The 15689-nt window shown below is 37.5% G+C and overlaps 1 protein-coding gene across 2 annotated transcripts in view; it reads right to left on the bottom strand.

The window, feature by feature from the left end:
- PAX2 (paired box 2) overlaps window positions 1–15063 on the bottom strand; it is a 55334-nt gene extending 40271 nt beyond the window's left edge. For both annotated transcript variants that reach the window (XM_069979156.1, XM_069979157.1), the window contains exons 1-3: window positions 14980–15063; window positions 12656–12824; window positions 11934–12131 (exon numbers count right to left, since the gene is read on the bottom strand). In XM_069979156.1, the coding sequence (XP_069835257.1) occupies window positions 11934–12131; window positions 12656–12824; window positions 14980–15022 (410 nt within the window). In that variant the 5' untranslated portion in view covers window positions 15023–15063. The remainder of the gene's footprint in view (window positions 1–11933; window positions 12132–12655; window positions 12825–14979) is intronic.
- Between the last annotated feature and the right edge of the window lie 626 nt (window positions 15064–15689).

Raw genomic sequence — 15689 nt, 5'->3', positions numbered from 1 at the left:
TGCATTGAAGTCTATGGAATAACAGACTTCATTGGCACACAGTGTACTAAATGACAGATGTCTTTCGAGACAGCCCTCAAATATTGATCTTGACAATTATGTCTGGACGTCTTTTGCAAACAAGGGACGTTATTTTTTAAGTTGTTTTTCTTTTTTCACCATCCTTACTTTTAAATTCAATGGACTTCTCAATTAAAGACACACTCAAAGGCCAATCAGTCCACCTAAACTATAATAATGTACCAACAGCCGTTATTGCCGTTTTTGCCGGGCAGCAAAACAACAGACATCATTTTGACCTCAAATAATAGAAAACGGATAAGAAAAAACAATGTGGGAACATAGCCCATGGTAGAAATTTTCAGCTGAAAAAGTCCCTGATCTCTACATAAACTACATTTTAATATGTGTTTTTAATAGGCTATGGACCCTTTTAAAATTATTTGTAATATTGCTTTGTTAAATTCCCCATAGGTCTTTATTATTTTTTTCTTTCATTTGCTTCTCCAGCTTGCTGTGTTAACTGTATTTTCTCTCTATACTTGTAGACAGCCTGTATGATTCTCCCCAGCAGATTGCCTTTTACCTGCTCTCCTCTCTTTCTTCAGCCTGTGCAAATTGCCCTTTAAGATTTTCCTCCTCATTGTCCACTATCTCAGTTGGTATATAGCTCACCCAACCCCCTGCTGCTAGTCTGACCAATGGGTTTATCTTTCACTCAGCAGCAGCTAAATGATAGGAAATTTCTAATGAAGACTTTTTAGGACTCGGATTCATTTACAATTAAGGGAATAAATCCAAGACAAAAAAATCAGTGCAAAAGTTTTCATAGCTTTTAATTTTTTGTTAAATCTCAGCCTACAAAAAAATGAAAGGCCTAGAGGACATTCCTGCTGTAGCTTTGTTTTAATTCTGCTCTATGCTGTGCTGTTACAGAATGGATGGCATTTGTTCAGATTAGGAGAGCAGAGGCCATTGTTGCAGACTTTCCCCTAAGGTGTTCTTATCAATGGAATCTAACAATGGCTTTAGTAGACCTCCAGTGTTGATCTGACTCTCCCATTCAGACACATTTTGGTTTAGTTCTGCAAAACCAAAAGGGTCCTTTATGTGCTTGCTCTCTTGGAAGAAGAAATACTAGCCTCATGCAAAGGACAGTGTTAGAGCATATATATATATATATATATATATATATATATATATAATATATATATATATATTGTTATCACCTCCTATAAGTATAGATAAGAAAACAAGAGTCAATACTTTATTTATATTTTTAACTTAGCTCCATAAGAATTGATTGACCGCCTGCCTTGTGCCATTCACATAAATTCAGGGACTTTATTCAGGAGTCATGTTCGTTCTATTGAATAAGCAATTTGGGAGGGTGAATTAACTGCCGATGCTAGAAAGTCCCTGAAGAAATATTAAAATTGCTGGCAGACCAAATCAATACTCACTGAACACCCAGTATGAGTGGCCTTGGATTGTGTCTATAATGGATATGCACAGAATCCTATGCCAAATAATGGGGATTCCTTTGCACTCACACAGCTGTGCTTCACTGTCCGTCAATTTTAATAACAACTGATCTTCTATGAAAAAAAGTGATTGTATTTCTTTTTCTACAAGTCCCCCTTCTTTGATTATTCTGAAACCAAGCGTATAGAACTGTTTAGATCAAACACATCAACAGATGTTTATAGAGTCCCTGCCCTATTACTAGCAGTTCAATGTCTGTCACATAATGACTACCTCTAAATAATAATAGAAAGTGAAGGCAGAGCTTACTAAAATCACTAGTTTTGTCAATATGAATTGTTCAGTGAGAATCACTAAGTGCTGATGTCAGTTGTCACAACATAAGGTAATGGCATGCTCGAGTCAATAGCTTGTATGGGCCAGGTCAGGCTGTGTCGTTCAGTCAATCATAATCCAGTTGATCTGTATTTCCGAAGATGTCAGCAGTTTATAAATGATAACTACTGGCAATAATGCTGTTTATTTCCATAGATCTCTCACTGCCATGAAAGTATTGCTATGTGCCTATAGTCAAATATGCTTGGCCTAAGCCTACAGTAGGACATAATCCTAGGTAAGTATGTAACGGAGAACAATCATCGCTATGAAAAGTCTTATATAACTGGTCTCATAGAATAAATGTATTATAGCAGGCTGTTAATGCTCCATATTTGCGGACATATTACTTTATTTTCAGTCAGATAAGGGCAGTCGTACAATAGGGATTGTGCCAATATACAAAATTGTACACAATATTTTGTACAAAGATGCACAAGCAAGACCATATATATAAACAAACGGTCCTCCACTTTACATAATGTTCAACAACAGGTTAAAAAAATGAGGGTCATTAAAATTACTGTATAACAAATGTATCTATCAATATTAGACCCTAAGGAATAAACCTAAGGAGACATACCACTTCTAAATTGGCCCTTCTAGAAAGGAAGTAGTTAAAGTATAACAGTGTGGTGCAATGGTGACTCCACCCTGAGGTGTTGCATTAACAGTGTGTAGGATCTGTCCATGCAAGTTCTCTTTTAACACTAACATCTCCAGGTCATTCAGCTAGCAGAGGGCATTGGGCCCAAGCTCTACGGCTATGGCACTCCCAGTACTGGTTAAACATTAGACATGTGTTGGCCATTAATAGACAGCTTGTCATTTTTCAGTGGGAAAGTGCTCAGGATGTTAAGCCATGCTAAGAGAAGGCCTCCTGGATATTTGGGGGATAGGTGTACAGTGTGCACCAAACATTGAGGTCCTTAACAGAACTGTTAAACTCTTCTGTACCCAGAAAATAAGAAAGAACACCAGTATGGGCAACCCCGCATGGACGTTCAATTGTTGCTATACTGATTATAAGGAGCCTAGAATTAGCCTTGAAAATTATTTTCAACTGTAAATAAATGTTCTCATTTAGAACAAAAGTTCCTATGTTCGGTGTCATGCTTATGTTATTATTGCCCAAGTTTCACAGAATGTTGACCTGCCATCCCCCTTTACCCGGGGGCAAGCTTGTCTTTTCTTTGCACTTCTTTTCTCCCTACATCCACAACATCCAGAATTTCACACCTGGACATGGGCGTAATTGGACCCTAATAAACTCATGGAGATGATAAAGTGGCCCCATCCCACCACTCCCAATAAACTTCCCCTTTATAATGTACATTAACTGTTTCATAGTTAATCTACGACAAAAGCAAAAAAGAAGAAATAATTTGGTCTTTTAAAGAGAAACATTGTAAGTGTACCTTAACACTGACTTAGCTTTTTACTATGCTGTGTACACGCCATGTTTATCTCGGTAGCTTTAGTCTGTTTGCTGCTATATGCTTGATCATTACTGTTAACATTTCATGGGCTGGGTTACTATTTAATTAATTTGTGCACTGAATGTTCCATTTTTCATTATGCCTGGGTGACATTTAACATTTTCTATGTGTTTGACATAAATAATGACACAGGTGTGCCAATGCAGCTTGTGTGCTCAAAGAGAGGGGAGCCATGTCTCCTTCCTGAGAAGGTCTCTTTCCCTTATGGATGAGGATAATATAAGCTGCATGTAATATGGCTGCGCCATTGTCTGTATGATGGATCGATCCCAACAAGCCTATCCTGCTCTTTATAAATATGGAGCACTGCACTGAGATTATAGGAAGTATAGATGTTATGATGTTAAGAAAACCATTGATGCTTTTGTGGGGACTACACTTGATGATAATTTGTACATTGTTAAAAAAAAATTCAAATGGCCTGCTCAAATCTATAATTTGTTAGGAAATAATAAGCAGTCGTGTTTATATTCCTCTTGGTATGCCAACTGGATTTAGGCTATGTTGCCAATTAGGGAATATATCGTAGGAAGGCAGATGTCTCGTTATATAGACGGCCGCTAACAATGATCATGTTCTTTATTAGCGGCCGTCTATACTACAAGATTGACCCCTTTCCCCAATATGTTCCCGAAGTGGGAAAATAGCCTTACACTCAAGTCATTATATTGAAGGTATGACCACTAGAAAATTTTGTTACGCTATTGGCAATTTTGTGAAAGGTTTTTTCGATACATGCATTGAATTTGTCCATAGGTTATGTCCATGGGGGGGGGGGGGGGGGTGTTGTCAAGGAAAATGGCGGCTAAGCATAATCTAGGGTGGACTAAAAATCCAATCCATAAACCTGATCTGGATGAGGGGGTGGTCTTCTGAAACAGATGGTCACTATATACATATTTCCAGTAAGACAATCGCTTAGTAATACTACTTAGCAAAGATGGTTATGGGCATCAACAAGAAATGGCATACAACCTGTGGTTAAACATTATAAGTTTAGGACTTTTTGGGTTTCAGATACTTCCATTATCAATTACGTCATCCACCTAGAATATTTTGTCCCCTGTAACAACAGACTAGAAAAAAATGGCTGCTCATGGCGTTAGCTTAATGGTGAGACACACAGGTCTTTATTTTGGCTGCCAGGCCTGATCAATGCTTGCCATGTATTTAAGCAAATCTTAAATTATAAAGCAATAGTAAAAACAATGTGTTATATGAACAAGTGCTTTCATTTTATAGCAGCCATAACATTCACCGTGCAGTGGGACTGTGCACATAAAATAAAGACCGCCACACTGCCCGTTACATTCGGCTTTTTTTTTTTACCTAACACATTTGCTTCTGTAATGGCCTTTACCAATACTCCAGGGAGAGCGCTGAATGTTCAAAGGCATAAAATAGAAGGTTTTGGAGAATGGATTTGTTTTGACTAATTTGCCACTGTGGCCAGATCGACGGGCACTGCCAATGCTATATTATTATTATTACTAGCGGAGTTATTATATTCATTTGTTTATTCATAATCTAGTGGCATGGGTGTATCTGGATGGGTTCACAGTCATCTAGCCCATTCTCGTCATAATGTCATAATTGGAGCTAGTACCTTTTTGCTGAATGCATAGGCAGACTCAGTATTATTGGTCAGAAATCCATAAACACATTGCTGACCCTATGTTTCCTTACTGTGCAAATACTTTCTGCTGAAAAGGCACTACACAGTTGTATTATATGCAAACAGCATTTTGCCACAGTGAAATTAACCTGGCGCCCATTTCCATATTTTAGTGGCGTAACGCATGGGTGGGTGCTTTAGAAAGATAAAAAGCTGAGAGTCTGGCGGAATATCTCTCACTGCTCTGCATATAGGTTCAGAGTCTATTTTATAATATACATACACCTCTGTGCCTTTTTATGGTTCATTGCACTATGTCAATTTAATATCATATTGGCAAGAAAATCCTTTTTGAGGTCATTATGCGGACAGCGGCAGCCTCTCGAATCTGTTTAAGACAAATAGAGGATATGTTCATTCAGCAGTGCTAGTTTTCAGTTTAAGCCTAGCCCCATAAAAAATGTAAGTATCGTCATTATTATAATTATCCAATTTCATATTGTTATTATTATTACTGATACACAGTGTTAGCAGGAAAATAAGGTTTGTAATTTGCCGTAATGTCTATTTCATCGAGGTTTTGTTCTATGGTCTCTTTGAAACCTAACCTTATTCACTTAACAACAATCAGCATGGCCATACTTGGAGGATATTGCTTTGTAATGTAGCCGCGCGCTTTGGAACGCTTTATTTATTTATTTTTGCAAGGATTTGGACATGCAATGGGGATATGACCTTGCATGAAAAAGAACAATGCCCTAGGAAAGCCAGGAGGGGGAAAAAAATCACCCTGGGTTTAAATAATTGCAGGCTGTTAAACAGAGGATCCCAGCATATCATACCAGTAATGGAAATAAATCCCATTGTATTTGCATTTTAATTTTCCACATAAACAATAGGCCTATAGAGTGCTGGGTTTCTAGAAGCAAAAAAAAAAAGAGAAATCGCCAAGCTGAATTTAATTAGAAATGAAAAGTTTATAGGTGCCTCTTTAATACGATTAATGCACAGTTAACATTTATCACATACATATGCTGGATCCTGCTCAGACTGCCCTTTCTTAAGCAGCCACAGTGCATGAAATGAATTTTTCTTCACTTTTTGTGTGTGTGTGAGTGTGTGTGTGTGTGAGAGTGAGTGTGTGTGTGTGTGTGTGTGTGTGTGTGTGTGTGTGTGTGTGTGTGTGTGTGTGTGCGCGCGCGCGCGTGCACTTGTCTCTTGTGAGGCAGCCCGCTCTCTAAACATCTCATTAAAATGTTATGCTGATGCCAGTGTAATGGAAGAATGACCCCTAGTTACAGTGCAAAGTTCATTAATGCTCTGCACAGATGGGTGGGATTTGCACCTGACTCCTTACTCTCTACCCTCTACGCCAACAGTATTAGTAGAGGGGGGGGGGAAACAGTCTCATCATTTAAATGCATGTATCACTTAGGACTTTTAGATGGACAATTTACTATTATAAAAATGTCATCTACCTTTGAAACTAACAGTGTTTCATACATTAAACAGCATCATTTCTATATTGTACCGGCATGCAACTTTAACATAAAAGTAAAAAATGTTGTAGTATGGATTATAATTCTAATTGGATAGATACATTTAGATACTTATAGATACTTAGATACTTGGATATATACTTATAATTACCTATTTCTATACATATTATATATTTACTACAATTCATTTATCAAGTTTACATGCATACTATATGTGCAGACCAAAGAACTAATACCCCGGTGAAAGCGGTGAATATTTCTGGTCTTTGGTTGGTCTGATATTTAATCAACAGCTAAGGAATGAAGCATGATCTAGTCAAATAATAGGGAAATGAATACATATCCTCTGGCAGAGGAAACAGGTTTAATCACATGCAAAAGTCTAGAAGTTTAGATGAAATTCTTTATTTCTATGTTAACATTGAATATTTAGACAGATTTAATAGACTGACTAGATTAAGTGGCGGATGAGTTATTGAGGAGTAAAGGTCCCTTGGGGATAGTTCTATTGTATTAAAGTGCTATTTGTACTTGTAGCCACAGTCTATTAGAATTGGCCTGGTGATGAGGAGAAGACCTTTTTTTGTATTATAGAATAATAAGGCATATTTAGCTAGAAAGCCAATCCATACCCTATCTATGCAGTATTATATGTTGTGCATGCATCCATTGGAATGTATACTTCCCATTGAAGAATTTCTGTATTGAACTATTTTTCTGTGTGTTACCCAGTGGCAGTGTATCTGGTTACCATGTTATTGATTGGTTTTTACACAGACAGAAGGTTTTCTGCTGGTCTCTGATCTAAATCTACCTCTCTATGGGCCAATTGTTGCAAATATGGGATAGGATTGCATTCTAGACCACCCTTGATGAACTGCGCTGCATTGAAAGGACATTAATAAGTGGACTTGGGTGGTGTATTCGGTAGGGTATTGAAAGGTTACCTGGCACATTTATGGTATTATGGATGTAGTTCATATCTGATGTGATTACCATCTTGAGTTTTCCGCTTTTAGTGTTCAAGCGCTCCTAATCTAAGTGCCTAGGTATAGCCTTAGTTTCACATGTATTTTTTGTATTCCTTTGACCTATACATCTGTCTCGGGGTACATAATAAGAAAACCTTTTAAATTACAATTACAATTTTTCGTAGACTGAATAGACAAAAAAATAACCAATTATAGGTAGCCAAAGCGTATATTCATGTATACATAATGATACATGCATTTATAATCTCTAAGTCAACAGCTAATTTAAGCAATAGAACAGCGGTGTCAAACAAGTGGTTCTCCGGCTGTTGCAAAACTACAATTCCCATCATGCCTAGACGGCCAAAGCCAAAGATTTAGCTGTCCAGGCATGATGGCAATGGTAGTTTTGTCACAGCTGGAGGGTCAGAGTTCGACACTCCTGCTATAGAGAGAACTGTGGTCGCTCACTTGATATGAACAACAAACTGTTGGTAGGAAAATATCACATTGTTAAGAGCATAAATAGAGGAGGATTTATCATTCATGCAAGACACTTTTAGTATATCTCCTTTCTAATATTAAAATGTTACATATTTGGCATTGGAAGTAATCATGGGTCACCAAAGATATGGATTATGCATTTGGTGCACTTGTTGCACCACACCTCACATGTAGGGAAAGAATAATGGCGGCTTACTTGTACCTCGCTATAAGTAATCATAAAGCAACCAATTGTACATGGCTTTCATAACAACCGCATCTTTTAAATATTACCGTATAAACGTAACATAGAAAGCAAAAGTATGATGAGTTGCCGCGGCATCAAGTTCAACATTTTTCACTTATTATAGTGATATAAAGCCCAAATATTCTGCAGCGCTCTATAAAGATTGCCATCACTCACGTGAGCCCCTGTCTCCATTGGCGCTCACAACCTCAATTCCAGACTAACCTTTTTAGAGTTTGAGAGGAAACCCAAGCAAACACCGGAAGAACATACAAATTCCATGGGGATTTTTCCCTTGGTTCACACAAACACAGAATCCTAGCACTGCAAGGCAACAGTGCTAACCACTGAGCCACCATACTCCCCATGGGCTGGTGTTGAGCTAACAGTCTACTCATTTTGCTTCTGTCCCGCTCCCTCATACTCTCATACTCTTTGTTTTTAACCTAATATTGGCCTTCATAAAACACTACTTGATTATTATTTTTTTTTAATATTACATTACTGGCAGAATATAATGTTCTATAAAATGTAAAAAAAAAAAAAATTCTGTTATTTTAGGAAATATTCAGCTGCCAAATGATTTGGGATTTTACATAACGCAGCATAGTCGGCTTAAAGAAAATGTAGGGCAAAAAGTAACCACACTGCCCAGGTTTTTTTTTAATTATTTATATTAAAGCTTTAAAAAACTTTAATGCTTGAATGTAGAAATGTGCAAATGTAATTTAATAAATAGACATCAATTATTATTAGAAATATGTAAACAATCTCAGTTTATCATTGACACACAGCTACTGGATTTACAGGTAATAAAATAGGACACAGCACAAGAAAAATAGAGCAAAAATAAAATAAAATGAAGAACAAAAGCGAAAAGTACAAAACGTTAAACTAACTAGATAAGAGTCTTATAACACCCTGTAAGGTACAACTACCATTCCGTGAAACATTACAAATGCGAATGCACTAACAATCTGAAGAAAGTGTTTTGTTTCTTTCACCACGCAGAACACCATAATTAATCTTTGTGACTCCAATACATTTCCCTTGAAATATTTTTCTCAGCTACAAGTGACAAGAGCAGATTTTTTAAGAATTCCTTTTGTAATCATCAGACTAATATATAAATAAAATTTTCAAAATGTTCTTAAGTGCCGCAAAGTTTTCATGTTTCAAAAATTTTAGATAGTTCTCACATTTGATGAAAAAGTCATCCTGGTGCACAAAGTCAGAGCATCGAGATTAAAATTACATCATTTAAAAATTTATAAAAAGTTAAGGTCCATGATGTAATCACTGGCTAATAGGGTGTAATGTCCCAAATGTATATACTTATTTTATCGCTACAACTATTTCTATATAATAACACTAAAGTCAGCAATAAAATATGGATCTATATATACACCGCAATATATTTAGATACATTCATACCTATATGGCAGTACCCTCAGGCGCTACGTTGTCACCATTATCACTGTAATATTAGTGATTAGTTGAACATTTATTTCTCTTCTATTCTTAAATTAATTTAATTTGCTTTTCCTCTACATTTTCTACCAATAAAAGTCATCAAATCAGGACCAAGGGGTTATCTAATGTCATGTAATTCCTTTCTAGCTTGTTCTTTCATTCCTGGAAATACAGATGTAGCAGAACTGAGTTAATCATTCAACACAGATCATATCCCAATGTGGCGTCTTTGGTTTTACATTGGTCTGCATGTACTTTATCATCTCAACTGATAGCGTTACTAATGCAGTGGCATGGAGTCAAATGACAAATTCACCCCTGCTACATCTGTAAATAGGTGTTTTATCATAGGCTAGGAGAAAAACTTTATAAGAAACTGTAACTCATAGTTGCTGGCTTTGTTATATTCTATCGTAGGCCCCATTGCTTGAAAAAGTCTTAGTATGGATTCCACTAAAATAACCATCTAGTCACCCAACTACATGTTTAAGAGCGGATATGGAAAAAAGGCGATTTTAAGCTATACTAAAGATAGTGCGTGTATTATACATAAAACACAATCCGCTAAAGCCAAGAAATTTTTTTAAAAATCAGCGCATCTTATATCATGCATTCACTGTACTGTCTTGTATATATTATATATAAGAATAATCTTTTGAAATAGAGTAGGCCTTTAACCAGAGGCGGGTCAACAAAAGATTAAAATGCTTCATTGGATGGTAGGCAAAATTACAGAAAGTTGTGTGTTAATCATTATACTCACATTCTACAGTACTAAAATATTCCACCAGTTTAACATTGGCTGACTGGGTCTGTGACATAAATATGTAAACTTGTCTCCAGTATATCCAAGCAGTGACAATATACTGTAGTTTAAAGCAATAACTTATGTATTCTCTATCCATCAACTCCACAATTGTGTGCATCTCTCTTTCTACAGCATCTACAACAAGCTATATTACTTTTTTGTAATTTTTTTTTTTATTATTATTTTTTTTTCCGCCTACCAAAGTCAAATAAGCTAGAAGAAAAAAAATGAAAGGGGAGAGTTTATAGGAAGGTGTATAATTAGTCTATCAGTATTATGTTACCCTGTTCATATCTTAATAACCATTTTAATACAGATGGCACACACAGGAATAATTTCGTCAAGTAGCCCAGCAGTATATTACAGCGCATGTATGTCTCAGGGATTCTTTTTGAGCCAAGGTACATTCCAGCAGTTAATTTTACCTGCTGCTTGCGAGATGACTTGGGATAATTCCATGTCATTTGTGAAATATTAAAAACATTTACGTAGGATGCCAGAGCAATTGGAACAGATAATATCTAAATTGTATTTTCTGCTGCCTTTCTGCTTGGCATTAGCAATTATAGCCGTTCCCTTTTCTTAGTTATGCTTTTGAATCTATAATAGCAATGTCACAGATCTTATGATGAAAGGATAGCAAAACAATGCATTTATGTGCTGTACTTAAGACATAAGGGCGACTATATACATTAGTGGCTGTGGTGTGTAGGAATATATACTGCCAGAGTGGCAATACACACATCCATATGGATAAAGATATATATGGATATATTAGAATAATACATCTGAAAACATCCCATCATTCCACGCAGTAGAGTTTGAGACTTTCATGTTTATAAATATATGAATCTATATTTATAAATAAGTGTTATTTCAGTGTAAACAATGTATTGCTTCTATATCCTAAATGGACACATAGGTGATCTAGTGAAGCTCACTACTTAGCAGAGCAACAATGGGCTATGGGCAGGTGTAATCCTATAACAGCAGTCATTATGGCCAGCAGCGAATGTTTTCCTAAGAAAGAGAAGTTTTGGTTACAGACTGTATCCCCTGTAATCCTGCTCCCATTTTACACGTGTTTGCATTTGCTACTTTTTTGAAGTCTGTTTGGTTAAGATAAATACACATTGGTATTTTAATGGTTCAGTAGCTGAGACTCTGGTGATTGTCTGTAAATTTGGGAGCTGTTAAATTCTTAATTACTGAGAACACTAAACATTAGATGGAATATACTCATAAACAAAGGCAAGGCAGCAAAAGTGACATTTTACACCAGATGCAAGGGAAACAATTCAATCATGGACCCAACAGAAGACAGACTAGTTCTTTCCAGCTACCTCCAAGTGTACTAAGTATAAAGCAATGCATGGAGGAGACAAGAAGCTGAGCAGTGTAATGCAGCACAGGGTCAGGTGAAGGGTCAGAGAATAATGGACAGCATGGCAGATAGGGGGATCATGGTCAGGTTGTACCTGTTAATGGAGGAGACGCTGGGCACAGTGTCATTGTCACAGATGCCTTCTGCTAGCAGCCTGTCCCGGATCTCCCAGGCAAACATGGTTGGGTTTTGCCTCTTGTATTCTGCTATTTTATCTACTACTTTCGGTGTTGCTACTTTCGGCTTCGATCCTCCAATTACTCCTGGTTTGATGCTGCCGGTCTCATAGTACCTGCATAGAGCACACCATCATAGTAAGACTCGCACATACAAACACTATAAATAGAGAGATAGGTATATACAGATAGGGGGGGGGGGGGGAACAGATTGCACAATTTTTATGCAAGATCAGATCGTCCGATTTCAATACAGCAGGTGAGGATTCTAGAATACTAATGGGAAAACAGCGACTTTTTTTTTTTTTTTTTGCATTAGAGAATTGGAGCTAATTTAAAAATCAATGTATAATTGCTATTAAAGCCATGTAATGTCACTGGAATAAGCAGTGCAGCAAATAAGGCGACAGGGAGGGAGAATGATAGAAATCCAGCAATGATGGGAGACTATTAATGGAGGATGCATACATTAGCCTCTATAATGGGGCTTATTCTGCAGCTCAGTGCGAGAAATATATATATATATATATATATATATATATATATATATATATATATATGTATAATTTTACGGATAATTGCCTCTCCTTTCCAAGTAATCCTCTGAATACATTGTAGAAGAAGCTGTAAGTAGTCTTACCTGCCCAGGATCTTGCTGACACAGCCATGGCTGACCCTCAGCTGCCTAGAGATGTCGCAGGGTCTCACCCCTTGGTGGGCCAGCTCCACTATCCTCTGCCTCACCACATCAGGTAAAGGTCTGCCATTCACAAATACCCCCCCGAGCTGGTTCACACCCCCATGCCCTGCTGGGGAAGATGGAAGATGAAAAAGAAAAGAGGAGACACAAAGAGAGAAGAAATGGGAAAAATCATTAGATAGACACTAACATGATGAGACCTTCCAATACATCTCTATCTGCCTAATAGATTTTTTTTATTTCTATGTCAAATTGATACCCTAAACCAGTAAGTGTATATAGTGTATACAGAGCAGGGCATGCACAGAAGCTTACGGTACATTGCTTTTTGTGTGCTGATATTGCCAGTGAGAACATGTCACAGATGAGCTGCATTACTACAGGAGGAGATCCTGGGCAAACACGTGCTGCCTGCTCCCAGGGACCAGGCCACTCAGCCAGCGTATGCCCACCACCAGTATCCCCCATATATATGGAGGGAGCAACAACAACACGTGACCCATCACTATTAATAGCGCCAAGCATGCGCCCTGCTCTATACATTTAATAACACCATTGCCTTATGGCTACTGTAGTATATAGGGGTACGGCACTGCATCAGGTACATAGCAGGACTATACACAGGCAAATGTAGAAGTCTACAAAACACACATATTATATATAAATATATATATATATATATATATATATATATATATATATATATATATTCTACAAACAAAGGAGAAGGCAAATATGTATATAAATATATTTGTGATAACATTGGGACTGTGCATCTTTTTATCAATCTAATATCTATCTATTTTTCTATCTATCTGGCACAGTTTCTCTCCTGAGCAGCTGACAGTGACTTATTGACTGTGAACTTGAGGAAACTCTCATTGCCCTTCCATCGATCCAATGCACAAATCCAGTTCTCCCCAAAGATGTGCCATTCCAGCTGGCCTGCCATCCTAGTCTATGTGTGAGATTGTCCTGGGCTCTTCTTCCCATCCTCATCATCATCTCCATGTATCCTCGTATTCTCTACACATGAGCTATACAGTTACCAGCAGTAATTTTCTCAGCACCTCTGTGATAAATAATTCACTGCCCCTCTGATAACTCCTATTACATATTATTAAAAGGCAACAGATGCAAAAAAGATTACCCATGAATTATTTACTTATTGGCTACAATAACTGCTTGTTGTCTATGTTGTCAGGAGATATATATATTATAATATATATATATATATATATATATATATATATATATATATATATATGACATTTTTGTATTTATTCCATATATTCCTAATATTTATTCAGGCTTTCTATAAAAGTCTGTATTTACATTAATAGAAACGTGTTTAGTACCTTGAAGAACCGCACAGGTGCAGCTAGGTTTTTAGTTTAAGAAAAAAAAAACATAAATACAGTTGTCGTTTTTTTAAATTTTGGTAAGAATATTTACAATGCTATAAAATATTTCTATAAGTTTTCCTTATGAGCTCAGTCTCCCAGTGCCTTCATAAATCTTTAGAGATCCAGTATTACCAGCGATATCTATAGTATATGCATTTAGCCCCTATAATCGCATTTTAGCAGCTCTTAAAAATAGTAATTTTGCAAAAAAAAAAAAAAAATAGATTTTTTTTTTTATACATTGTTTTGTATTTTATTTCTTGGTGTTTAAATAACTACCAGAAATAATACAAACAATGAGAAATCCTATATTAATCTGCTACAATCCTTGTGTGTCTTATACCCTCTATGTTTTCTATTATTTAAGGCTTTGTTTCTGGTAAATATTTTTCTGTTTATGCGATTTATTATTTCTTCATTATAGAATAAAATGATGGGGCTGCTAATATTATTTCTATTTATTAGGTGATTGTTGGAACATGGTTCATTGTTCTTTCAAGGGTTTTGTAAAACTAAATAAAGATTATATTCGGCTATATTGTAGCTGATTTTACTAAGCTGCAAAATTGTCGCAGTTTTTTTGGTCATTTCTATTAGTAACATAAGGACGATGTGTGGCTGCAGGAAGGGGATGGTGACTAGTGGAGGTGGATGGAGCAGGGGGCATAGGTGGTCGCTGGCTGGCAGTGTGCACAGGGCTGGACACCGGCTTGCAGGGCATGTAGATGGAGCCGTGGGCATGCTTGGCACCAGCTTGCAGTGTATAGCAGACTTGGTCATGGTCACTAATCTAATGAATGGTGTATGAAGAATATATGAAGAATATGAAATGCATAGGAGCCGGGCTCCAGTACTCACGGTGCATGGCCGAGAAGGGGTCTGCCTTGCAATGCATATCCATGGGGAGGCAAATGAAAGGCAGGAATTCGGCTGTAGTCGCCGTTTCGCCTCTGGACTGAACTTCAAGACTTGAAGAAAATATTCTGCACTTGTTTAAAAGCTCAGCCTGTCTCCCCTCTCCCCCCTGGGTTGAGAGCTGGGAGCAGTAACCAGGATCGATTGTCAGCTCTTGGGACAAGCCGGGCTGCAGATTCTCTGGAGATGGATAAAGTCCTTCAGATTTCCTAGGAAGAAGAGTCAGTCTGTGGGCAGCAGATGCAGCTTCTCATGGCTGCTGCCTGAGCCTGGGGGAGCTCTGGACCAGGGCTGCAGGGGATCACAGGATACTTGGGAGCAATGGATGATAGAAGGTGGCCTCGCCAAGACTTGTGCTGTCCTCTGGGTCTTTGGTTGGAGTTGTCTGGACTTCAAAGCAAAGTTACAGAGAAGAAAACAATCCAGGGGTGTGCAGAATATCAGGGGGCAGAGCAGGGTCTTTACTAAGATGAAGCTGAAGTTGTCACTTTAAGGTGGGATGTGTGTGCTAGGAGGTTTGGCTGGAGAATGGAGCCTCCTCTCCCTGTGTGTGTCTCTCTAAAAGCTGCCCCCCCCCCCTCCCTACACATCCACTCACACACTCACTGCCCTCCCCCTGGAGCTGGGAGATGGATGACTTGTCAGACAAAGGG

This window comes from Dendropsophus ebraccatus, chromosome 8, assembly GCF_027789765.1.
Source record: "Dendropsophus ebraccatus isolate aDenEbr1 chromosome 8, aDenEbr1.pat, whole genome shotgun sequence".
NCBI classification, from domain to species: domain Eukaryota; kingdom Metazoa; phylum Chordata; class Amphibia; order Anura; family Hylidae; genus Dendropsophus; species Dendropsophus ebraccatus.
This window is presented reverse-complemented; position numbering and strand designations above follow the sequence as displayed.